Source organism: Acomys russatus, chromosome 10 (genome assembly GCF_903995435.1).
Source record: "Acomys russatus chromosome 10, mAcoRus1.1, whole genome shotgun sequence".
In the NCBI taxonomy this organism is placed as follows: Eukaryota; Metazoa; Chordata; class Mammalia; order Rodentia; family Muridae; genus Acomys; species Acomys russatus.
In genome coordinates, this window is record NC_067146.1 from 60,292,612 (window position 1) to 60,318,522 (window position 25,911).

General features: G+C 37.8%; 1 protein-coding gene across 2 annotated transcripts in view; it reads right to left on the reverse strand.

Moving 5' to 3' along the window:
- The window catches only part of Grid2 (glutamate ionotropic receptor delta type subunit 2), a 1,403,143-nt gene that overhangs the window by 332,471 nt on the left and 1,044,761 nt on the right, over nt 1-25,911 (reverse strand). For both annotated transcript variants that reach the window (XM_051152254.1, XM_051152253.1), the window contains exon 11: nt 17,046-17,358. In XM_051152254.1, the coding sequence (XP_051008211.1) occupies nt 17,046-17,358 (313 nt within the window). The remainder of the gene's footprint in view (nt 1-17,045; nt 17,359-25,911) is intronic.

Consider the following 25,911-nt stretch of genomic DNA (forward strand, 5'->3'; position numbering starts at 1 on the left):
CATCTCTACTTGGCACAAGCTGTCTTTTGTTCTCTGAGAGGAATTTTGTCTGCCTCCAGCTTTACCATAATCTGTACAACCCCTCACAGGCCGTACAGCAGAAAACACCAAGAGGACTAAAGTCTACTTCCCTAACCATCTTCCTGTCCTTTGGGAGTCTAGTATCCATATTCTGTTTGGGCATGTTCACAGTAGCAACAGTCAGAAACAAATTTGGATGGCCATGAATGTGTGCAGTTCTTTCAAATTGATCACTACGACCACTGCCACTGCCACCACCACCACCACCACCACCACCACCACCACCACCACCACCACCACCAGCACTACCACCACCACCCGCACCAGCACCACCACCCGCACCAGCACCACCACTACCACCACCACCACTAGCAGCAGCAGCAGCAGCAGCATCTGTGTACTGCTGAAAGGATTGGGTGTGGGCATTGGGGAAAGTATATTGTGATTCCCCTCCACATCTGCCTTAGGAGCACCTGAACCATATAAACATCCAGTCAGATGTGATACCTCTCTCTGATACAGAGCAGCGAGCTAAGGAGAAAGAACCTGTCAGGTAACAGAGATAATGTAAATAATTACTGTGGAAATTCAAATAGTCTGACAGGGTCTACCACTCCTAATTTTATAGTAGCCCTACAGGGTACACATCACATATTCTGAAGTCTACACCACTACTGCCTGAACTGCTAGAGTTCACTCAGAGAAAGTAGGTTTCCCCAGTTATAATACAGTATGTATCCTGGTTGAAACTTACTCATCTGTAATCTTATTTATATTATTTCTGTTTGTGTGTGTGTGTGTGTGTGTGTGTGTGTCTGTGTTGCACATGTACATATATGTGTGTGAATGAAGGCGTCTATAAACCACGGTGCATAAATTGAAGTTAGAGGACAACCTTAGGCATCACTCATCATCTTCCACTTTATGTGAGACAGGTTCTTTTAGCTGCCTTTCTGCTGCATGTGTCAGCATGGCTACCTGTAAGCTTCTGGGGTGGCGCCTGTTTCAATCTCCCACCTCACTATAGAAATGCTGATGCTGATGTTGATGCTGTGCATCTGACTTTTTAAATATGGCTCCTGGGAAGGTTGAATTCAGGTCCGCATGCTTGTATGGAAAATGCTCTTACCCAGTGAGCCACTATTCCAGTTCATCTTAATGTTTTTAGTACTGGAATTGAAAGTAAGGTGTCACGACATAATTATTCTATGATTAGTAAAGCCTTGGATGTTATATTTTGTTAGTTATACTTTATATTTTAATTGGTTAGTTTTGTTTTTGCTTATAGACTGCTTTTTCCTTTCTGTACCTGATGACAATAATTTGTTTCTCATACCTCTAATCCACTGACTTTCCCTTTCGCTTATACTTTACTCTCTGATTTCCTTCTTTTGTTATCTCCTCATTTTACTAGTTATTAGTGCTTCCAACTCTAAATAATATAAATTATATTTATATTCCAATATTTATATCCCAATTACCTCCTTAATGCTAACGACTCTAAGCCTCACTATGAACTATAGTAAATGAGGCCAATGTTTCCCATGGCAAGTCAACACTGGGGTTGCTGTTAAAACATTGCCTCTGTTACTGAAATCAGTTTTCCCCTAAATATTGGTAAAGAACGCAAATCTGAGTAAAGACATTGTGCCTGATCGTACAAAATAAAAGAAGTAAAAAAGAGTTGAGGAAAGGAAACATATAAACATGAGGCTGGAGAGATGCCTAAGAGTGGTTACTGCTCTTCCAGGCGACCTGAGACCAAGTAGAATGAATTTCAAAGATAAAAGATGACCTCTTTGGTTGTTGACTTGATTGGACTAAGGACATTGGCAAATCATTTATCTGTGTGTGTATAATGTGTTTATAGAGAAAATTAAACCTAAGGACCTGATGATTAATGTTTCAGTCGCCTCACAGTATTGTTAATAGTGGGGGTTGGAGGTTGTAGCTTAGTTTGAGGAGGTAATTCACTGAGGGCACGTCCTTGGGAAGTGTCCTGTCTCATCCTCTTGTTTTCCTCTGTTTTTTAGACACCAGTTTAGTATGCTAAGTTTTTTTTCACAATCATGGGCCTTTAATTCTGAAAATACAGTCAAAATAAATGTTTCCTCAATTGAATTCTCAACAGAGGAATATCAAATGGCCAAGAAACACTTAAAGAAATGCTCGTCCTCGTTAGTCATCAGAGAAATGCAAATCAAAACGACACTGAGATTCCATCCTACACCCATCAGAATGGCTAAGATCAAAAACTCAAATGACACCACATGTTGGCGAGGATGTGGAGAGAGAGGAACGCTCCTTCATTGCTGGTGGGAATGCAAACTAGTACAACCACTTTGGAAAGCTATCTGGTGCTTTCTCAGAAAAATGGGAATAGGGCTTCCTCAAGACCCAGCCATCCCACTCCTTGGAATATACCCAGAAAATGCCCTACCACATAACAGGGACATATGCTCAACCATGTTCATAGCTATTTTATACATAATAGCCAGAACATGGAAACAGCTTAAGTGTCCCTCAGTAGAAGAATGGACTAAGAAACTGTGGTACATTTACACGATGGAATACTACTCAGCTATTAAAAAAGAAGGAATTTCTGAAATTTGTGGACAAATGGATTGATCTAGAAATTATCATAATGAGTGAGTTCACCCAGAAGCAAAAAGAGACAAACGGTATATACTCACTTATATCAAAACACTAGTCCAAGGGATACGTACCATGAAAATCTTTACTTACCAAGAAAGTGGGTCAGAGGAGAGGACATCTGATGGAGACTTTAGGCAAGAGTAGCATGGAAGAAAGGGGAAATAGTAGGACCCACAGGGTCCTGGAAACCTACAAGAAGAACTTTATGACAGGCAGATATGGATCCTGGGGTCCTCCTCAAACTAAGGCACCAGCCAAGGAGAATATAGGCAGTAAGTTTCGAACCCCTACCAAGACCTAGCCGAGGAACGGGATATTCTCCATCGTTGAGTGGAGAGTGAGATCTGACTCTCACACGAACTCTGGTGCCCCTTTTCTGACCATGTCCCCTGGATGGGGAGACCTGGTGGCACTCAGAGGAAGGATAGCAAGTTACCAAGAAGAGATTCGATATTCTAAGAGCATATATAGGGGGAAGAGGTCTCCCTCAATCACAGACATAGGGGAGAGGAGAAGGGGAGAAATGGGAGGGAGGGAAGAATGGGTGGAAACAGGGGAAGGGCTAACAATCGAGATGTAATATGAATAAATTAATAAAATTTTAAAAAGAGAAAAGAAAACAACAACACAAATTCTAACATTACTATTAATATAAGTATTAATATCAAGACATTACAGAACCATGTTCATGAAATAGCTTGTATAACTGTAAAATAAGATATAGACCAGTAAAACATAATTAAAGACCCATAAATAAACCATGTATTTACATCTGACTGAAATAATCAATATAAAGATGAACAAACCTACAGGCTGAGAGAAAGTATTTATTGGGCATTCATATGGCCTAAAATTAGAACAATAAAACTTAACAAGATGAACTGAAACAATGCAGTTTAAATGCACATGGTATATAGATACTTCTTAGAAAATAAATATAAAGTGGCAAAAAACACACATGAAAATGTTCAGTATTATTAGCCAACAGTGAAATGAAGATCAAAACATCAGTGACATTCTATATTATTCTGGTTATACCAGATATTATAAAAAGAAAAGGAGCAAGTATTGTTAAGAATATGGAGAGAAAGGAATCCTTTCTGGTTAACTAGAAAGTAGCTAGTATATATAGTATACCCATTTGTAGGTATAAAGTGATTGTGTAATGACAAAGCTGTGTTCTGTACTACCTCCTCCCTCCATATCTTGTTGCAATCCTTGTTGTGAGACTCTTTTGTCTCAGTGTTGTGTTAACACTGTTCCCCAGCTGTCCTCTCATACAGCTGGAATTCCTGACAGTCAGGGAAGGAGGAATTAGAAGAGGAAGTAGGGAATTCAGCCATAGGAGAGATCCAGGTGACACAAGAGAGGAGCTGGAGCAGAAAAAGTTAAAAAGTGCAAGCGTCTCTGGGATGCACACTGGGAGGAGATCAGATTACCTTAGTAGGTTAAGAATCGAGTAATAACTGCTCAGTTCTTGTGCTGTGATTCTTGTTAAAATAATATAATGGAGCCTTTATTATTTGTGTGATAGTTGGCTTAAAAGAGAAACAAACACAGGTTTGTAAAAATAACTCTAACACCCATGACTATGTACAGTATACAGAGTTGCAACAAAGACTGAAAGCAGATGGCCCAGCTGTCCTACTTGAAATATATATATATACAAAGGAAATAAACCGGCTTATTTATGTTTTGCCTGTCACTATTCTCAATAGAATAGCCAAATCATGGTTCCAGCCTAGTTTTCATTATCAGTATGAATAGATATTAGAAAGTTGGTATATAAAAATAGTTGAGTATTATTTAGACATAAAAATGTAATTATGACATTTGTAAAAAAAATTTGCTGAAACCGGAAGACATAAAGTTAGTGTGGTAGTAGTGAGCAATTGCTCTATATTCTATGTGTACTAAAAGATAAAAGTAAATAAAAAGTAAAATAAGCCTAGAGGATTGTCTAAAAAATGTAAGTGACTGCTATGGACTGGGAAGGATGCCTATGGAGGTAGGGTTTAAAGAAGGGCAGACGGGCATGATGTAACTATCACAATGGATCTTATTAATATGTAATTATTAAAAATAAAGCTTTGAATAATAGGTAGCCTTTGATTGGCTTTTCATGTGTTGTCAAAGGTATCAGCTGCCTGGCTTTTACAGTGGATCTTGGACTAGGAATTTTCAAGTATAATTTATACGTATATTTTATGACCAATACACATTTCCTTTGATAGTCATATATGAACAATATATAAGCATTTATATTTAAGCTTAGAGTTTTGAAATGGGTATTAACTTGTTTCACGTTAACTTGTTAACTTGTTAACATCTGCTGGAGGATTTGAAATGAAGAAAAACAGATTAAGTTTGTTATTGATGCCTTCTCCAAAGATTGGGTATTTTATCTAAAAAACAAAACAAAACAAAACAAAACAAAACAAAAAAAAAACCACTCCTATGACTCTTCATTTCTCTGGGTATCAAATTCAAAGTCTACTAAGACCAACAGCTTCTATATATGGACCTCCCTGGTCGCTTCTGTCTTCAGACTGTTCTTGCTTCTTTGTATGGGTCCTTTGTGTCTATGTCTGACCACGTGTGTTCTAGGTCTCAGTGCTTTATGCTCCACTCGGTGTCTCCCTGTTATACTTCTGCAATTTTCTCAATATTAGATTTCCAAAAAAGGACTAGAAGGAAATGGAAACCATATCACATAAGATTTCAAGTACCTTCACCTTGAACCATTTTTTTCCTGAACAATTTGAGCTCTTTAGAATCTATTAAGCTTCCACATTGCTTTCTCTATATAATCATTATGACTCTTAATTGCTTTATAAAAGTGATTGGAATATAAATTGTATGTTGTTTGTGCCATAAAAGGAACAAGTACTCTGGAAAATCAGCAAAGACATTTCAGTTATTTAAAACTCAGTATGTTAAAGACAGAATTTAATAAAGACAATTTGTCACCAGTGCAAAAACTTTTTGGCAATAGTGTAGTTAATTAAGAGTAAATGTCAATAGAACTTAACACTGGCACTGGGTAATGGTTCTTGCTGCTAGATATGTGTCAAGAGAAAGATAAACAAGATGGAGTGATTTATTAAGCAGTGGCACACTCCAGGCAATGCATTTTTGGAGCATAACACTTCTTGGGTGGTGACGTAAGGCAAAGGACTAAAGACTAAATGGCCTTAACCCTTTGAACAGTAAAATAAGAACAGAACTGTGCTGCTTTCAGACAATCCTGGCTGATATAGCAAAATCACTCTCTGCTTTGAAAGAAGGGCGGCACTATAGAAATACCAGAAAGGATTGAAGTTACAATAGAAAACCATCAACAACTCTTCATGCTTTATATATAATTTAATTATCAGGATAAGTCATATTCTTTCAATAGCATGTCACACTTCTCCATGCATAATGACTGAGGTGCCATGGTGGCACTGTGTGTTTAGTAGTTTGCCTCATTGTATATTCAAAACTCCATGAAGACAGATACCATGCTATTCTGTTTGTTCTTACGACTAGATAAGTAATTCATATTTAATATCTAAGTAGATACTTTCTGAAGAAGGAAGAATTTAAATTAGGAAAGGCTGAATAAATGCTTTTAGGACATGCAGAAGTTGAACTTGGATAATGGATATAAATGTTAATAGCTAGGAAACAACTGAACTAGACAGAACAGGCTGTGTGCCAGTCTCAATCAGATTGTTAGCTTGCAGGCCAAGATATGGGGTTGTAAACATTGAGAGTACCTATAAATTTGGCCCTTGGCCACAAATCAAATAGCACTTTCATGTGTCACCAGAGTCTCTAGAGTGGAAATGGGGGTCATGCTTAGTCTAGTGCCTAACTTTTACATATATGAGACACACACACAAGAAACACACAGATTACTGTAAAGCATATAGTTTATAAAAGTTGGAGATTTATCTCAGTGGTGGAGTGCTTGCCTAGCAAATATAAGGCCCTGTATTTGGTCCTTAGCACTGAAAAAAAGACATGAAAGACATATAATTTACAAATATCAGACAGTGATATTTATGATGATATATATATACATATATAAATATATATATAGTGAATTTGTACTGCCTATTATACATTGGAATTTTTCTGCCTTATAATTGTAGTATAGAAGATAAATATATATATATATATATATAGATAATGTTTGTATCACATTCAAGAGTCTTAAAAAATGTCTCACAGGGATGGAGAAATTTCTCAGCTGTTATGAGCACTTTCGGCTCTTCTAGAGGACCTGGGTTCAGTTCCTAGTACCCACATGGCAACTCACAACCTTCATTAACTCCAGATGCAGAGGATCTGACATCCTCTTTTTGCCTCCACCAGCACCAGCCATATACCTGGTGCACAGTCATACATCAGGCAAAACACCCCCACACATAAAATATCAATCACTCATTTTAAAACAACAACAACAACAAACATGACTCAAGCTCATTATTACTTATCTTTCCAATTTTTAAACTGGCAGTGAGAATCCATCACACAGTATCAGGTGCATTACAGTTGGATTGTAAGGATGTAATGGTGAGTCAGGCTGGATATTCAGTCTTAGTTTTTCAAATGTTGGATTGGATTTTGAAGGTTATGGCCAATTTCTAACAATTTTATGCATACAGGCATCAGTATTATACATCTAACTATATATTCATAGATGATAAGGGAAAGAGGATACAGGTTTTAAGCATGTCAAACTAAAATTCAATTTCCAAATTTATATTCTAAGCTGCTGTTTTACATCATGATCTGTGGTTCCTTGAGCCAAATTATTTCCCTTTAATCAATCCTAAGTGACTTCTAGGATCAATCATCTCAGTAATATCTGATTCTGTACTTCTTTCCTAAGCTGAGGTGAATTGTCATATGGGTCTCTAAATACAAGACAATTTATATGCTAGGGTATGCTATTTTAAATGACCTGAAACACCTGCCCTTTCCCTCATTAAATTTAGACTTAAAGGTATATTTGTTTAAAATAATCTTCCAATTTTCTGAGTATTTTCATGAGAAACTACTCCTTTGCATTGTTGAGTAGAAATAGTGCTTTTCATTATAAAATGTCTTTATATGGAGTTTGTAGGAGTTGGGAAAATAGTTTATATCCATTCTTACTCAATCACCAGAGTCTCATTCGTGGTTTATAATTTTTAAAATTAATTTTTACCATTAAGAATCCAGTTCAACATGGGAAGCATTTTTGTCTTAACCAGAAGGGTTAGCAGAAACAAAGACTATCTTCAAGAGCATGTTGCATGCTTGTGGTTCATGAAGTCATCACTTAGCTCATTAAGGCCCATGGGGGAATGAAACCAATGCATTCACACCTCACCCTTGCAGTTCTCAAGGCACCGCCCTTATTATCTGAACTCTGTCTCAGTGTAAAGCCTTGTAAACTTGCTTTAGTGACAGAGAGTTCAGTTGTTACCAAAATGACTGTGAGCACACTGTCATGTTGTAAAGCCGCATGGGGAAATTCTGGAGTGGATATGGCAGCTCTCAGAGTACTTGGCGCTCCCTTGGTTAAAAAGACTGTCAATCATAATTAGCAACAACAGAGATGTTTGAACATAAATAAAAATTACAGATACCCTTTTGAGTATGAGCAGAATATGGGGAGAAATCTATCTTTATAGCCCAGTTAACTGCCACTGGGGATTACTTCCCTTCTCCCTGTGCTTGTTACTGTCAGTAAACAACTGAGCTAGCCAATATAATTTCTGTTGTATTCAAATTGAATGTGAAATATCTGATACCATTACAAAGAAAGGAGTTTAGCTATTGAATTCTAAGACCCCTGTCATTTGGAATTTCATGTTTGAGCTCTACATTATTAAAATAGTGGTCTTCTCAGTTATTCTGTCTAAAGTTTTAAAGGCATAGTTGTTCTCTGATCAATTCTCCACTGCTTCCTGACTCAGTAGTGAAGATCGGCTTTTTATGGAAACAATAAAGCCAGGATTCTCTGTAACAACGTAATCTGTTCGGCAGTGGGAAGGACTTTACTACCTTCAAAAATTATCCTGAGGTTTAAAAGCCAGTGGGTGGCCACTCATGTTAACTCTTATGTGGAAGCATGGGGTTATCTTTAGCTTTCCTACCCCTCCTACAAGCCCCTTTTCTACTCAGTGCTAGCATTTAGACTCCTTTGATCCTTAAAGCTAAAAAAAGAGTTTTTCTTCTTTTCTCTTTTCAATAACTTTATCTGATCCCATAATTGAAAAGTGATTTTTCTGGGCTCCAATTTATTAAGAAACATTGACACGGAGCAGAACACTCTTACAAATAGCATGTTGTTGAACATACAGACTCCAGGACTTTGGAGTTTGCAAACATGAATGGGATGTCTCTAGCATCCTTTGCTTAAAGGCTTGGGGTTCCTACAGCAAAGAGGGGTTGGGAAGATTTTAAGAGATGGGGCAGTAGTTGATTTTAAGGAAACAGCGTTTTCTAGATACAACAGTGACAATGCACATATGGACTCACAGAGACTATGAGAAGTACAAGCAGGCAAAATCCCAGCACAGAGGAAGGAGTGCACACCAAGTTCTCCCTAGAGAAGCTCTTTGTGAATAACAGCTGCTGAGAGGAGGACAATGGGTTATTTCAATGGAGTGACACTGGGAATATCAGCCATATTCTAGGGGAGGCCCCATGCTTAGGAGTAATTGGCCAACAAAGATTGGGTTCCATGGTTTATAGTCTGTTCTTTAAAAAGATAGAGGGGAGCGGAAGGGAAGGAGGGAGAGAGAAGCAAAGAATATGCAGTTGTGTGTAAGCTGGGCAGTGTATCTGACAGAAATTGTGAAATGAAAATATTGTAAAAATATAGTATGAAATTCTCAAAGAGTAAATAAAAACAAGTATTAGTTTTTTTCTTATTTATTAACATATGCAAATAGCTGGGTTGGGCATAGTATTAATATATTCAAAATGTTTTTTGTTCCTCTTTCTGGTCTACTATTCCTGAGACACTGTTGCTATCTAAAGGATGCTGGCTGATGGAAATATATATAGCTATAAGCACTTATGGTTCTTGGAATCAGACCAAACTAGGAGAACAACTCAAGATTTCCCTTTATATTTTGTTCACAAACAACAAACAAATTACGTGGAACCACATTTGTGAGCAAGTCAATTAAGCTCTGATGGCATTAAAGTGGCTGCCAATGAACAACATATTAGAGGGTCTTTGAAACTCAAACTCTATTGTTATTAGAATGCCAGCTTCAAGGAGTGACATGTAGATATGGTGATGAGGGATGAGATAAAATGACAACAAAGCATATTAAAGTGATCTCTCATTCTTGCATTTAACAACCTAATTCACAAGCTCCAATGTTCTAGTCACACAGATGCACTGCGTATATCTCTGTAATAGAGCATATTGCTTTTTCACAGTTGAATTCCCAAAGTTGTTTTTCCAGAATGTTGTGAAATCACTGATTTTTTTAAAAGTAAGGAGCAGTAAACAATTCAGATATATTTAAATTTTACTGCTTTTAGTTTTTTATGAACTCCTTTTCAGAAATCTCTCTAACACATGAAATACCTCTTCATCCCTCTTCAATTTTCAATAGTCTCTCAATAAATATTTAATTTTGAAATAACAGCTATGCTTCCACTGAAGAGACTTTTTTTTCATTGGGAATTATCACTAACTCCAAATCTAGTGCTTATGCATGGACAATGCTACTGGTTGGCTCTCTTTTCAGAGAGTTTATGAGCCTTTAATTTACTTTTAATCAGAGCATAACAATGCCCTCAGTATCTTTTAATGGATTCACCTTTTCATTGTTTGCCAGTAAAGAGACAGCAGTTCTGCAAAGGTAAGTTGATTAACTACACACAATTCAGAATTATCCTTCATTGTGAATTTGTGCAAATCCGCAGCCAACCTACAGACTGCAGGTTACATTTAACAGAACAGTTTCAAGAGAGACGTACTCAATAGATGTGGAACTGTTGACATCCTCTGTATTAAAAAACTAGAATATCACGATGACCATGCAGGTGGTTCTTTCATGGTTGTTTGTTTTTTCTCCAAAACTAAATAGCCTTTTTTGTCACTTGAAGAAGGAATTCAGACAGATAATCCAAACTCTGGTTAATATTTTCCAAGATAATTCTACAACATACGAAATCTTATCTATAAATATCTTCTTCTTCTTCTTCTTTCTGTCGTTTTCTTCTCTTCTCTTCTTCTTCTTCTTCTTCTTCTTCTTCTTCTTCTTCTTCTTCTTCTTCCTGCTCCTCCTCCTCCTTCATCTTCCTGCTCCTCCTCTTCCTCCTCTTCCTCCTCTTCCTCCTCCTCCTCCTCCTCCTCCTTCTTCTTCTTCTTCACAAAATGTACTTGGTAATGGCACATTGCACATAGTACACACAACTTATTTGGTTTGGTGATTTGGTGGCATTGGGGACAATTTCAATGAAAACTTTTTTCAAATTGCCACCTAATAAGCACAGAAATGCTGTTAAGTCTGTGGGTCATCATTTAAATACTTAGCTTTGTTCATTCTTTGACTTTTCAATGCATATTTATTAACCAACTCATGTGTAAAAGACATTGAATTATGGTAAAAAAAGACTAAGAAAGTAAATAGAGTAACATCCTGTATTTAAAAAGTACTCAATCTTGAGATGCAATTTTTAACTGTACTTATACACAGTTCATTGAGTGGTATAGATTTTGTGTCTCATTGGTTTTTCTGTATGATGTTTTTATTCATTTGTAATTTTTGTAATAAATTTTGTTTAAAAACAAAGATACCCAGGTGACGATACATTTTTTAAAAAGAAATTCACATGTACTTTAAGTACTAAAGTAGGTATCTTTTAAGAAGTATGGAAGATGGCACCTTAGCCTGAATAAGCTTCTTGAAATGGGGGAAGTCAAGATAAGATTTGGAGGGTGAGAAGGAACTTGTCAAGTCAGACCACAGTGCGGGAGTTAAGACTGGGCGAGAGGACATCAGAGGTACTTCAGAATTCAAGAAATCAGCAACATAAACAGAGAAGCAGCCAGGCCACCTCAGCTAAAGGGACTTCATGGTCCATAGTGACTATCCATTTATTGTGATGTCTTACCACCAGTAGGTAAGAATGGAGCCCTCTATGGCCCTAAGGTACAGACAGAGTAGCCAGACCATAAAGACTCAGGTCAGGACATGGAGACAGTGAGAAGTTATGTGTGGAAGGGAAATGTGGTCAGCTTTTCATGGCAGTGATAGTGTGTATGTGTGATACACACACACATGTACACACAAACACACACACATACAAACACATACACAAACAAACACAAACACATACACACACATACATACACAAATACACAAACAAACACACACACCAGTTATTATCAGGGGAAAGTCAGAAAAAAGAAGAGCTGTTGTGAGGCTCCCATACTTCAGGGAAGAAATGAAGTTGTTCTAATTTCTCCATGTGAGAAAAACTTCCACTTCTAAAATATTTATGAGGTAAAACCGACAGAACTGATGAAAAGGATATAGAAAAAGATGTCAAACCAGATTTCTCTATATGTCTAGGTGGTTGGCAATTTACTTTGTATTGAAAAGTTTAGAGTGTATGTAAAAGAATTCAGTGTTTGGTATGGTGGAGTTTGTGTTACATCTTGTCCGTCCATGGAGTGGCTTACTGAATATTTAAACAGACAAATTGGAAGCTCAAGGATGGGTAGTGTAGATCTTGAGTTACTAGCATGTTCTATGGTTATTGAGACTATACACAGTCAACACTGATGGAAAAGGAAGAGGTTAACTCCACCCAGCTATGTCATCTCTTCTTTCTTTCCATGCCATGCATATTTGTGACTAGTCTAGCCATTCTTCTCTAGTCTTCATGACTAGCTTTGATATACAGATCATTTACATTTTCTTCAATCAAATCTATATGTTGTTACAGAAGGCTCATTTCATCTTTGATGATATGCTTTATGGTCATTCACCACTTTTTTTTTTTTTTTTTTTTTTGAGACTGGGTTTCTCTGTGTGGCCTTGGCTGTCCTGGACTCACTTTATAGACCAGGCTGGCCTGGAACTCACAGCAATCCACCTGCCTCCGCCTCCTGAATTCTGGGATTTTAAGCATGCGCCACCATGCCCTGTTCGTTCATCAACTTTTAACTTCAGAAATGTGAATATACATACTGGTGACTTGTCCTCTACTATTTGTTTTTAAGAAGTTAGGCTCTCAGAGTTGTTTTGATTTCTCTGATGACTAGAGATGTTGAGCATTTCTTTAAGTGTTTCTCAGCCATTTGATATTCCTCTGTTAATGGCTAAAATCAAACATTCACGTGACAACACATGCTGGTGAGGATGTGGAGAGAGAGGAACACTCCTTCATTGCTGGTGGGAATGCAAACTAGTACAGCCACTTTGGAAATCTATCTGGTGCTACCTTAGAAAACTGGGAATAGGGCTTCCTCAAGACCCAGCTATTCTACTCCTTGGAATATACCCAGAAGATGCTCCAGCACACAACAAGAAAATTTGTTCAACCATGTTCATAGCAGCCTTATTCATAATAGCCAGAACATGGAAACAGCCTAAGTGTCCATCAGTAGAAGAATGGATAAAGAAACTGTGGTACATATACACTATGGAATACTACTCAGCTATTAAAAATAAGGAATTCCCGAAATTTGTGGACAAATGGATTGAACTAGAAATGATCATAATGAGTGAGTTAACCCAGAAGCAGAAAGACTCAAATGGTATATACTCACTTATAACTAGACACTAGCCCAAGGGGCAGGTCCCATGAAAATCTGCACCTACCAGGAAAGTGGGATAGAGGTGAGAACATCCTATTGAGACTCTAGGTGAGAAAAATATAGGGGATAGGGAAGTAGGTGGATCCAGAGGGTCCTAGAAACCTACAAGAGGAACATTATGATGGGTGGATCTGAGCCCAGGGGTTCTACTTGATCAAAGGCACCAACCAAGGACAAAACATGCAACCATCATCAAACCCCTACCCAGATCTAACCAAGGGACAGAACATTCTCCACAGTTAAGTGGAGACTGGGGACTGACTGTCACAGGATCTCTGGTGCCCCATATTTGGCCATGTCCCTTTGTTGGAGAGGCCCAATGGCACTCAGAGGAAGGATAGCAGACTACCAAGAAGAGACTTGATACCCTAGCACCATATTCAGGGGGAGGAGGTCCCCCTTGGTCACAGTCATAGGGAAGGGGGATTGGGGTGAAAGTGGGAGGGAGGGAGGAATGGGAGGATGTATGGAATGGGATAGAAAATGAGATGTAATATGAATTATTTTATCTTTCAATAAAAATATGTTTAAAAAAAAGAACAAGGGGATTAAACCTGGATGTAATGTGAATAAATTATAATAATAAAAATAAAATATTTATGACATTAAAAAAAAAAAGAAGTTAGCCTTTAATCCACTTTCCTGGTAAGTGAAGACTTTCATGAGACATGCCCCTTGACCTAGTGTCCAGTTATAAGTGAGTATATACTATTTGAGTCTCTCTGCTTCTGGGTTAGCTCACTCATTATGATCATTTCTAGCTAAATCCATTTGTCCACAAATTTTGGGAATTCCTTGTTTTTAATAGCTGAGTAGTATTCCATAGTGTAAATGTACCACAGTTTCTTTATCCATTCTTCTACTGAGGGACATTTAGGCTGTTTCCATGTTCTGGCTATTATGAATAAGGCTGCTATGAACATTGTTGAGCATATGTCCCTGTTGTATGCTGGAGCATCTTCTGGGTATATTCCAAGGAGTGGAATAGCTGGGTCTTGAGGAAGCCCTATTCCCAGTTTTCTGAGATAGCACCAGACAGATTTCCAAAGTGGCTGTACAAGTTTGCATTCCCACCAGCAATGAAGGAGTGTTCCTCTTTCCCCACAACCTCGCCAGCATGTGGTGTTGCTTGAATTTTTGATTTTGGCCATTCTGATGGGAGTAAGATGGAATCTCAGAGTTGTTTTGATTTGCATTTCTCTGATGACTAAAGACATTGAGCATTTCTTTAAGTATTTCTCAGCCATTTGCTATTCCTCTGTTGAGAATTCTCTGTTTAATTCTGAGCCAGGAAAGTGGGATAGAGGTGAGGACATCCTAAGGTGAGAGAAATATAAGAGATAGGGAAACAGATCCTGGACCCTCGGATCCAGAGGGTCCTAGAAATGTACAAGAAGAACACTATGATGGGCAAATCTGGGCCCAGGGGTTCTGCTCGATCTATGGTGCCAACCAAAGACAATACGTGCAGTCATCATCAAACCCCTACCCAGACCTAGCCAAGGGACAGGACATTCTCCACAGTTAAGTGGAGACTGGGGACTGACTTTCACACAAACTCTGGTGCCCCATATTTGGCCATGTCCCCTTGATGGGGAGGCCCAATGACACTTGAAGGAAGGATAGCCAACTACCAAGGAGAGACTTGATACCCTAGCATCATATTCAAGGGGAGGAGGTCCCCTTCAGTCACAGTTATAGGGAAGGGGAATGGGGTGAAAGCTGGAGGGAGGGAGGAATGGGAGGATGCACGGGATGGGATAGCAATTGAGATAATAATATGAATGATTTTATTTTTCAATAAAAATATTCATTAAAAAAAGGAAAAAAAAGAAGTTAGGCTCAGGTATCCAATTTTATGACTATCCATCAAAGTCGTTCATGCTGATATTTCCTTTGTTCTTTTTAACTGCATCAAGATTTCTGCTACTTGCTTCTGCTCAAGTTTGTCCTCTTTCTACTCTTAGTTTCTATTTCAGTCTAATGATCCTTCCAATTTTTTGTGGTTATTTGGAGTTTACTATCTCTACCATTGTCTTGCTAATAACCTATCCAGAGTGGAGCCAGATTTACTTTTTTTTTTATTTAATAAATGTTTCATTTTTAGTACCTTTTTAGTCTATCTTAAAACCTCACAATTTTAGTAATTGTAATTTCCATAAAAATCCTGATTCAAGCGTACTCAAGACATTGTCTGAAGGAGGACCTGAACAAAGGAGATCACAGAATTCCCCATTTTTGTGTGGAACCAACGATGATGCTGTGAGCAAGACCAAATATTCCAGGAAGACACAAGGGTAGAGAGGCTCACAAGGAGAAACCTAAGGACCACAGCGTGCCATTGACAGCTCATAGCTAAAATCAACCATAGAAGTTGACATGTAAGTGAATATTTCAACCTCTGGACTAAGTTGTCAGTAGAGTTTAAGCTACTATGGAACCTAGAAAACCCTTTGTCATTCAATCCAGTTAACACCTTTACAGCATTAATTTAATTTTCTTCTCTAACAAAATTAACGCCATCAATCAAACCCCAGTTTATTGAAGTATTCCTATAGGCATACATGCCGCTATACTTCAGATTTTTCCTTGACTCATTTTTGTGGTTACTGCCAGCCACCGCTGATACTATATTTACCTAGTCTTTTATGCCCTTTCTTTTTTCTACCCACTACTCTGTGGCTATTCATGTTTCACTGGTTCCATCTATGCAAGACCACCGATCTCCTGATTCTTCATGCATCTACTCTACTGAGTTACATGCGAGTTCTCACACGTCTTTCTCGTGCTTGGTGCCTGTGCTCAATTTGCCAGAATATCAAGCTTATTCTTCAATTGTCTACATTTCAGTAGAATCAACTAGGTCAAGCAAAAGATATGCTATTCGGAAACAGAGGGAACCACATAGTTAATTAGAGATTTGTAAAGAGGGTTGACTGGGTGTAAATAACATACAGAGATTCTTCTGGATATAACAAAGTTATAAGGCAACTTCATTGGTAATACATATATATATATATATATATATCATATATTATTTAAATATAACAGAATAATTAATCACAAAATTCTCTTATTATAGACTGATATTAAACAATATATTTTTAGTCCTAATCAGTATTTGGAGAAAAGAAATACTTTAAATAATGAACAAGTCCTAACTTCTCTTAAACATGTAAATAGTTGAGCAGTGTTTTATGTAGTAAGGAGTGCTTTCATGTCAGTAAACCTGTTTCTCAGGAAGTCAGAGTCTGAGAAGAAAAGCTGAACTTGAGGTACCTGTGAAGATTCCCACTGACAGTCAGCTTTGCCTTTGCTGATGAAACTCAACTTACATGAAAAGACAAACAGCCGTTATTGCTGGAGGCCTGCTATGCCTGAGTTATACCAAGAGACAGTGGGAAATGCTGTCTTCTGAGCACTGCTACGAGAATCGGTTAGAGCTTGTATCGATGCTACCGATGGAATCATTTTAACTGATCATTTTGAACATCATTTTTCTTCCTTCTTAATAGTAAAATGTACTCTTTCTCCTTACCTTGCTGTACGAAGGACCCGTACACAAACCACATGGAATTGTAGAGTGTAGTAGATGTCATTGATCCCATTTGCAATCGTGGAGGATTAAGCCAGTTCAAGAGATAGACCAGGAGTCCCACAAGAAGAACTGTGCCAGCGATGCAGGCCCACAGAGATAGATCAAATGGAGCAAGGCAGGCAAACATATCCACTGTTTTTTCTGCCCTCCGAAGTAGGACCCCCACTGAGTAGTCCATGTAGCGTGTTGTAAAATCCACAACATTCTCGCGGTCTGGAGTGATGGTTAAAGCAGAAATCCCGATGTCAGCTCTCTGAGAAATTGAAAGGGAGAAGAATACATTAGTAGTGTGAAAACAATTCAGCTTGTGGCATTTCAGTTTGCCTTGAGGGAGAAAAGAAATGATGCCTCAGGCAACATCTTAAGCCTTTTTATATAAACTGAAAGCACTGCGGGGACTTCTTATAGACAAGCTCTATGTGAATTTTGCATATATTACTGCAGTTCTAGCCCCAACAGCGTCAAACAAATTACCTCGTTCACATTGCCAAGGCATGTAGAATCAGTGAGGAAACCTTAGACACAAATACACCCCATACATTGTTTTGTTTTGTTTTTTTCTTTTAATTTGTTTTATCAAAGTCATCACTAATACAGTAGCAAAGCAAAACTTCTCCAAAGAATTCTAAAAAAATGTTTCCAAGACACTCAGTGTTTCTTAACATGTAAACTCGTAGGCAGGCCATGTAAGACTTCAATTGATATCATCCTTGGTTTAAATTTCTGTGCATAAGACTTTATATTTTGGGCTCTAAACTTGTTAGGGCTGATTTATGTCATATACCAAAAGCCTCCATGCTTCTGTCATACAGTCTTCAGACAATGTCCATAGACAATTAATGACCACAGAGACAGACAGTTATAATTTTTCTTCTGTGTATTTCTTTAGGTTCTCAGTGATAGCCCCCTCCATAGCACGTGCTATTCTACTTATTTAACACACATACAAAACTTCAGCAAAGCACAGAATAAATTATTTTACACTTGAATTCTGAAATATGCAAATATATACTTAAATAGTAGGCATCTTGCTTAAAATAATGATCTATGGCCATGATTAAAACTGTGGGAAGCCCTCTCCAGACAAATATAAATACAAATAAATTGTAGATGAAACATTTTCTAGTTGTGTTTCTTCCTTTTTACTGTTTTGTGCTAGAAGATAGAAATGCATTTTTAGCTTTTAGGCACGAGAGAGAGAGAGAGAGAGAGAGAGAGAGAGAGAGAGAGAAAAGGGAGAGAGAGAAAGGATAATGCCATGTAGAATGCTAAACCAAGCTCAATGAATAAATTTTCTGAAACAATGACGTTCTTAGCATATTTTAGGCAAAGAAATTGTGTGTGTGTGTGTGTGTGTGTGTGTGTGTGTGCATATACAAAGCCCAAATGTACAAGTTGGCTCCTCTAGTAACTCATAGCTAAATAAATATTTCAATTAATCCTTTTAATGATATGATCTATGAGCTATCTGTTTCTTCCTTCATTTTAAAGATAGAAAATGAAAAGTTAGTAATTTGAGTGATTTTTTTATGTCTCAGTTGATAAATACAGAAGCAGTATTGAATATACATTTTTCTCACTCCCAAGCTTGTGCCCATAACTATTTTAGCATTTTAGAAAATATCATCAAATTTATAATAGATTCAACAGATTTAGGAAGTCTGGATACTGCATTTTTCGGACCATAAGACACACTTTTCCCCCACAAAAGTGGCAGGGCGGGTGGGGAGCAGATGAGAATGAGCCTTATGGTCTGATTACTGTTTTTACTGCTTTCTTCTTCTTTTTTTAAACTTTATTTTTATTTAAGCAATTTATTCAGATTACATCTCAATTGTTGTACCCTCACTTGGATCTTCCCATTCCCCCCCCTTCCTCTTTCACTCTATTCCCCTCCCCTAGGTCTGTGACAGAAGTGGACCTCCTTCCCCATCATAGGATCACAGCCTAACAGGTCTCTTCCTGGTAGCCTGCTTACTCTTCTTCTGAGTGCCACCAGGCCTTCCCCCTCAAGGGTAAGTGGTCAAACAGAGAGCATAAGATTTCATGTCAGAGTCAGTCCCTGCTCTCCAGACAACTATGAAAAATGTGTTTTCCATTGGCTAGGTCTGGATAGGGGTTCTAGGTTTACTGCATGCATTGTCCTTGGTTTGTATAGTAGTTTGAGCAGAATCCCTGGGTCCAGATCTGCCAGTCTTAACAGTCTTCTTGTAGGGTTCTAGGACCCTCTGGATCCTTCTATTTCCCCATTCTCCATTACGTCTCTCACCTAGAGTCACAGTAGGAAGTCCCAGTATCCATCCCAATCTCCTACTAAGTGAAGACTTTCAGGGGACATTTCTGTTGGACTAGTGTCCAATTATAAATGATTGCATGTCATATGTATCTTTCTGAGTCTGGGTTAACTCACTCAGGATGATCATTTCTAATCCCATCTAAGGACATATGCTCAATCATGTTCATAGCAGCTTTATTCATAACAGCCAGAACCTGGAAACAACCTAGATATTCCTTAGTTGAAGAATATATAGAGACTGTGGTACATTTACACTATGGAATACTACTCAACTATTAAAAACAAGGAAATCCTGAAATTTATTTTTCTTCTTTTACTGCTGTAAAAAACTTGCTGTGTCTTATAGTCTGAAAAATATGGTAAGTTTGTAGAACAGAAATTTAATTCTCCTTGCATTGTTTGTATGAATGTTTGTATATGTATGGGTGTCCAAGCATGTTCAGATGTGTATCTGTGTGTGTGTGTGTGTGTATCTGTGGGTGTGAACGTATATGTGCTACTGTCCATGTTTCATGTGTGTTTACTATGTAAGTAAACGTCAAAGGACAACTTGCTGGAGTCAGTTATCTCTCTGTACCATGTGGGTTCCATGGATCAAACTGAGGTCATCAGGCTTGGGGGCAAATATCTGGACCTGATGGGTCATCTTGCTGGCTCAGTACTGGTAATTTAATAGTGAACACATATAAGTACCTTAAAATATTTATGGCTTATTTATTTATTTAAATATAAGGAGATTATCTTGTATGAATTAAAGTGCTTCAATACATTTATGTGAATGGCTTAATAGATCTTAAATTCCACAATTTTCACTGAATATCAGCAGTTGTGTTTATATGCTTGAGAGAAATTTCACCCTACCCAGGGAAGGTAAAACTGTGTCAATCTGACACATCTAGACACACACACACACACACACACATCCACACATCCCTTCTCTACATTCCCCGCCCTGGGGAATTACTCCTTCCCCTTCTCAGATACAGCAGATATCCAGTGGATAATTGCACCATTGCTCGTTTCTATTTAGAGATGCTACAGTGCACAAACTCAAAAACTGCAAAGACTCACAAATTACTTATTTAGAAATAAAGTTCCAAACATCTTGAATATATAGAAACATAAGTGGAGATGGTCAATGAAAATCAGTCTCGATCTGGGAAGGGGTTTAAAGTTTACCTCCTGTATTGTCCCAGATCTAGCCAATGGTCAGAATATTCTCCACAGTTGAGTGGAGAGTGTGATACGACTTTCTCACGTACTCTGGTGCCTCACATTTGACCATGTCCCCTGGAGGGGGAGACCTGGTGGCACTCAGAGGAAGGACAGCAAGTAGCCAAGAAGAGACTTGATACCCTATGAGAATATACAGGGGGACGTAATCTCCCTCAGGAACAGTCATAGGGGAGGGGAATAATGGGAAAATGGGCGGGGGGAGGGATGGGAGGATACAAGGGATGGGATAAACATTGAGATGTAACAAGAATAAATTAATAAAAAAAAAAAGAAGAAGAAAATCAGTCTCTGTTCTCCTGGTCTTCCCTTTTCTATGTTTTAATTTAGTCAAATCAAGCATTTACTTTCTACTATGCCTTTTCAAAAATGCATCAACATGAAACCTTTGGACTTTGCACTAACCAGCTACGCTCAGAAGATGATATTTACCAGTGTAGTATAATGAACATGCGAAATATGAGATTGGAATTAACACTTGACTTCCAGGTCCCCACCTCTGACTATTCACCACCTGTTCATTTTATAAATGTGGAGCTGGTCTCCTTTCTATCTAAAACCAGCCCCTACTGTCAAACTCTACTAACCATCCCCATATCAGAGATCAAAACTCCATCTAATATCATATAAGTTGTACGTTTTCAGTTAGAAATTTTTTAAAAATATATTTTATTAATTTATTCATATCACATTTCAATCGTTATCCCATCCCTTGTATCCTCCCATTCTTCCCTCCCTCCCATTTTCCCCTTACTCCCCTCCCCTATGACTGTGACTGAGGGGGGACCTCCTCCCCCTGTATATGTTCATAGGGTATCAAGTCTCTTCTTGGTAACCTGCTATCCTTCCTCTGAGTGCCAGCAGGCCTCCCCATCCAGGGGACGTGGTCAAATATGGGGCACCAGAGTTCATGTGAAAGTCAGACCCCACACTCCACTCAGTTGTGGAGAATGTCCTGTCCATTGGCTAGATCTGGGTAGGGGTTCGAAGTTTACTGCCTGTATTGTCCTTGGATGGTGCCTTAGTTTGAGCAGGATCCCTGGGCCTACATCGGTCCATCATAATGTTCTTCTTGTAGGTTTCTAGGACCCTTTGGAAAAGTCTTAACTTTTTCTCATTAATTTAAAAAAAAAAAAAAAAAAAAGACAAAGGTCTTCCCCCCAATTCCATATAATCTCTAATGGTCCACAAATTTACTTTCTCTTTTTCCTTTTCAATTTCAACTTAATTTGAATATTTGTCTCTATTTCTGTAAAGCCAGTCACCATGAGAAGGCTCCTGTGTATGCATGTAACTGGACACTGCAAGTCCCCTCATTGCAAGTCAAATGTATGTGATTCAGGGATCAACTGAAAAACTTTCTTGACAATATTTAACTGTAAGGTTGCTTCTCCCTTGGATTTCACAGGCTAGATTGACTTCCTCACTACTATAATTTACATTTCCACTAAATACTTCAACTATATCTCAGATCCGCTATGGCCAGGTCCATACTCACGACAGGCCATTCGCCTTCTCTTCTCGTGTCTCCTGTTTCAATGCATTTTTAAAAATTAAGTCATAATTTTCTGTAGCCTTATTACTTCCTCCCTTTGACTCTGCCTATTCTGTCATTACTGACTTTCTTTTATTGGCGCTCCGTACGCTCTCATCATCTGAAACCCACTCTTCTTCCTCTTTGCAATGCAGCTGAAACAATTGTTCTTCAGAGCAAACCTCCCTCTGCTGCTTCATGCTTTAATGGCTCTCAGTGGGGTTGCCTTGTCCTAGGAAGATGATTCAGTCTATAATATGAGTTACAACCATTTTGATGGGCACTTGTAGACACTCAGCAGCATGGTCGCACTGTGTCATCTTCTTACCAATTATCCTCATGATGCTCGATCTTTTCACACACTGCTTCCATGGTCTGAACTGTCTCCCTGAAACTCCTTCAGGAAAATTCACATCTTGCCTCTTTCTAAGGGAAGCTTTCCATGACCCCTTGTTAGGACAGTAATTGTATTTATACTAACAGTTGCATACACACCTGACTTTTCCACCAGTTTCAAAAGTTATAACTCCACAGTGGAGAGTGGGATATGACTTTCTCATGTACTCTGGTGCCTCACATTTGACCATGTCCCCTGGAGGGGGAGACCTGGTGGCACTCAGAGGAAGGATAGCAGGTTACCAAGAAGAGACTTGATACCCTATGAGCATATACAGGGGGAGGAAATCCCCCTCAGGAACAGTCATAGGGGAGGGGAATAATGGGAAAATGGGAGGGAGGGAAGAATGGGAGGATACAAGGGATGGGATAAACATTGAGATGTAACAAGAATAAATTAATAAAAAAATTTAAAAAAACATTATAACTTTCACACATTTGCATGACTTTTAGTAATATGTGATTCCTCTATTAGACTACAACTTCAGGCAGGCAGAAATTGTAAGTACACACACACACACATTGTCTGGTGCCTACTACATATTCTTTGACTTTTCTATAACTGTTTTCTTGTCATTATTCACAGTCAGCAAATGTTTTCCTTTTACTTTTCTTTGGTACCTTTTACAGAAAGTGAAACTCCGTAGCCAAGTCACATTTAGAAACTTTCTCCTTCCTTTCTGAGTATCAAGTATGCACTACCATACTCCATCAGAGGAGTATTCTAAAGAACCAAAAGAAAAAGGCAAAATAAAAATTTGCAACGTTTTATAGCAATAATAAAAGATTAGTATCTTGACTAATTTCTTGCATATTTGAAGTGTGTTTCTGGTTTTATCAGTGTTTATGTTTTAATGGTTTTTTTTATAGTAACTAACCATCTCTTCTAGCAGGTTTAATGCAATGATGCAATGCTATTATGCCTAAAATTTAATGTGAAATGATAATTTAACTTTTCATGAATAGTAGCATTAAAACTAAAATATAAATAATAAATGTATTCTCAAAACTATTCTAACTAATTCATTAGTTAAAGCTCTTTCTTTGGAAGGAGATACAAAGTTTTCATTCTCTCAAGTCATGAAACTGGATGACGGGTAGCACACAACACAGAGTATAACTAAAAAGAAACACAACTGTGAATCAAACTACTTTCCCTAAACTTATCAGAAATAAATTGTCAGAGGAAACGTGTCATCACCTAGTTTTTGTTTCTCCTCAATGCGATGCTATGAACAACATAGTAACATAAATAACTGGCATGTAGTCAGGGCTTACACCACACAAAGAGCCATATCCTATGCTCTACATAAGAGTTCTTACAAACACATATATACTGTCAATATTGTCCCAGCTTGTACTGACGTTAAAAGTGATTTTGGAGGGTCTGAGGATGGACCTCAGTAAGTAAAGACATTGAAACAGGAGCTTGAGAACTTGAGTCCAATCCCCAGAACTCACATTAAAAAAGAAAGAAAGAAAGAAGGAAAGCAATTAAAGCCCAGGCAAGGTGCTGTGCAGTTGTAATGCCAGCTCTGGATGTAGAACATGCAGAACCTGTGAGTTGCTGGCCAGCCATCCTGGCCTAGCTTGTGAGCTCCAGGCCAGTGAACAATTGTCTCATAAAAACAAGGATATGGTTCCTTAAAAGATATGACTTAAGTTGACTTCTAGCCTCTCAGAACACACAAGTATATGCGTTTACATGCGAGCACCCGCAAGGATATACATCTGCACATACGTGCACATAAATATGCACATAAATTAATCTGGAGTCCAGATATCTTTTTGTGTCCAGATAATTTTATTTGGTAAGATATTATGCTAAATATCAAATACAATTTGCAAGTAATTTTAAATGAGGCCGCAGAAAAATAAAAGTCTTTTCTAAATCATTTTATTGCCTTTGAGAAAAATGCTGGGTTTGTATTGTCTCATCCTGTCATTTACTTCCTTCCCATCTGTCTTAAATGTTTTGACTATTTATCTGTCATTCATTATGTCACCTTTTGGGAGTTTTAGAAGCAGGACTTTCATTCCTTTCCCCAGCATGAGGGAAGTAGATCTCATTTGTGCCATCACTACAACCACACACTTCAATTCCCTCCACTCTGACACCTCACTACCCAAAAATGTAATATGCTTTTTGATCCACATTCAGTGTTCGTTACTACATGCAACCAGGTTTCTCACACAGTTTTTAAGTGTCTAGAACAGCATTACTGAACCCTAAATAAATTATTAATCAGATGTTCATTCCATCATGAATAGTTTAATGGAATAAAAAAAGATAATTAACTGCTTAATTTTACTATCTACAGCACATCTGTAATTTTATCTGAGAACAAAATCATATTCATTTCTCTATAAAATGATCATATGTATAGAAAAGTTTAGAACATGCCAGATTCAAATCATAGAACATTCTCCTTTTAATTTTTGCAAATAAAACTTTATTTCCCCAAGACATCATTCATCTTGATCAGGAATTTGGAATTTTCCAAACAGCCAATTGAAAGTTTCCCTTGGCAGTCCTATCTTATTATTATTGTCATTACACACACACACACACACACACACACACACACACACACACACACACACACACACACACACACACAGAGAGAGAGAGAGAAGAAATAGAAGTGTTTCCAAAAAGGTTTTACACAAATTCAGCACATTGAGTTTCAGAAAGTTTGTGTTTTCATCTCCTTTTCACAAGAATGAGCTTTTACATTTTAATTTTATTCTTGACTATGCCTGTGAACATTATTTAATATTTGTTGTTTTTCAACTAATGCTATAGTATATAAAAAGAAAATGAGGCCCCTAGAAAGGAAGAAGAGGGAATAAAATGGAGGTAAAGTAGAGGAAGAAAGGAAAAAGACAGGAGAGAAGAACCTCAGCTCTCATCTGCTTTGTGACCTGTGACTGAGTATGTGACTACACTTGGACTGTTTCAGGTCAGCCATTTTGAAACCAATGGCAGTACAAGAGCAGTCTTTATTTTGAATTTAAAAAATCATTTATTATGATATTATTACATGACTGTTTGATCCTTAGTAATATACACATGTAACAACAGTGTAAATTCAGACTTCCACTTCCAATATACTTTTCCAAAGATGTGAATTATTACCTACATGAACATGGAAAAGCACACAATGAAGAAAATGGACCAAAATGTGGAATAAATCCCATTATTAATTTTCTCAAAGTCAAGATTTTATGTAGTTATTTGAAAGACAAATAGACATGTTTTAATATCACATTGTTACAGATTAATTTTAAATTAAAATGCTTAACACACGTAGCACTAATTTTCAAATATACTTATGGAAATGAAT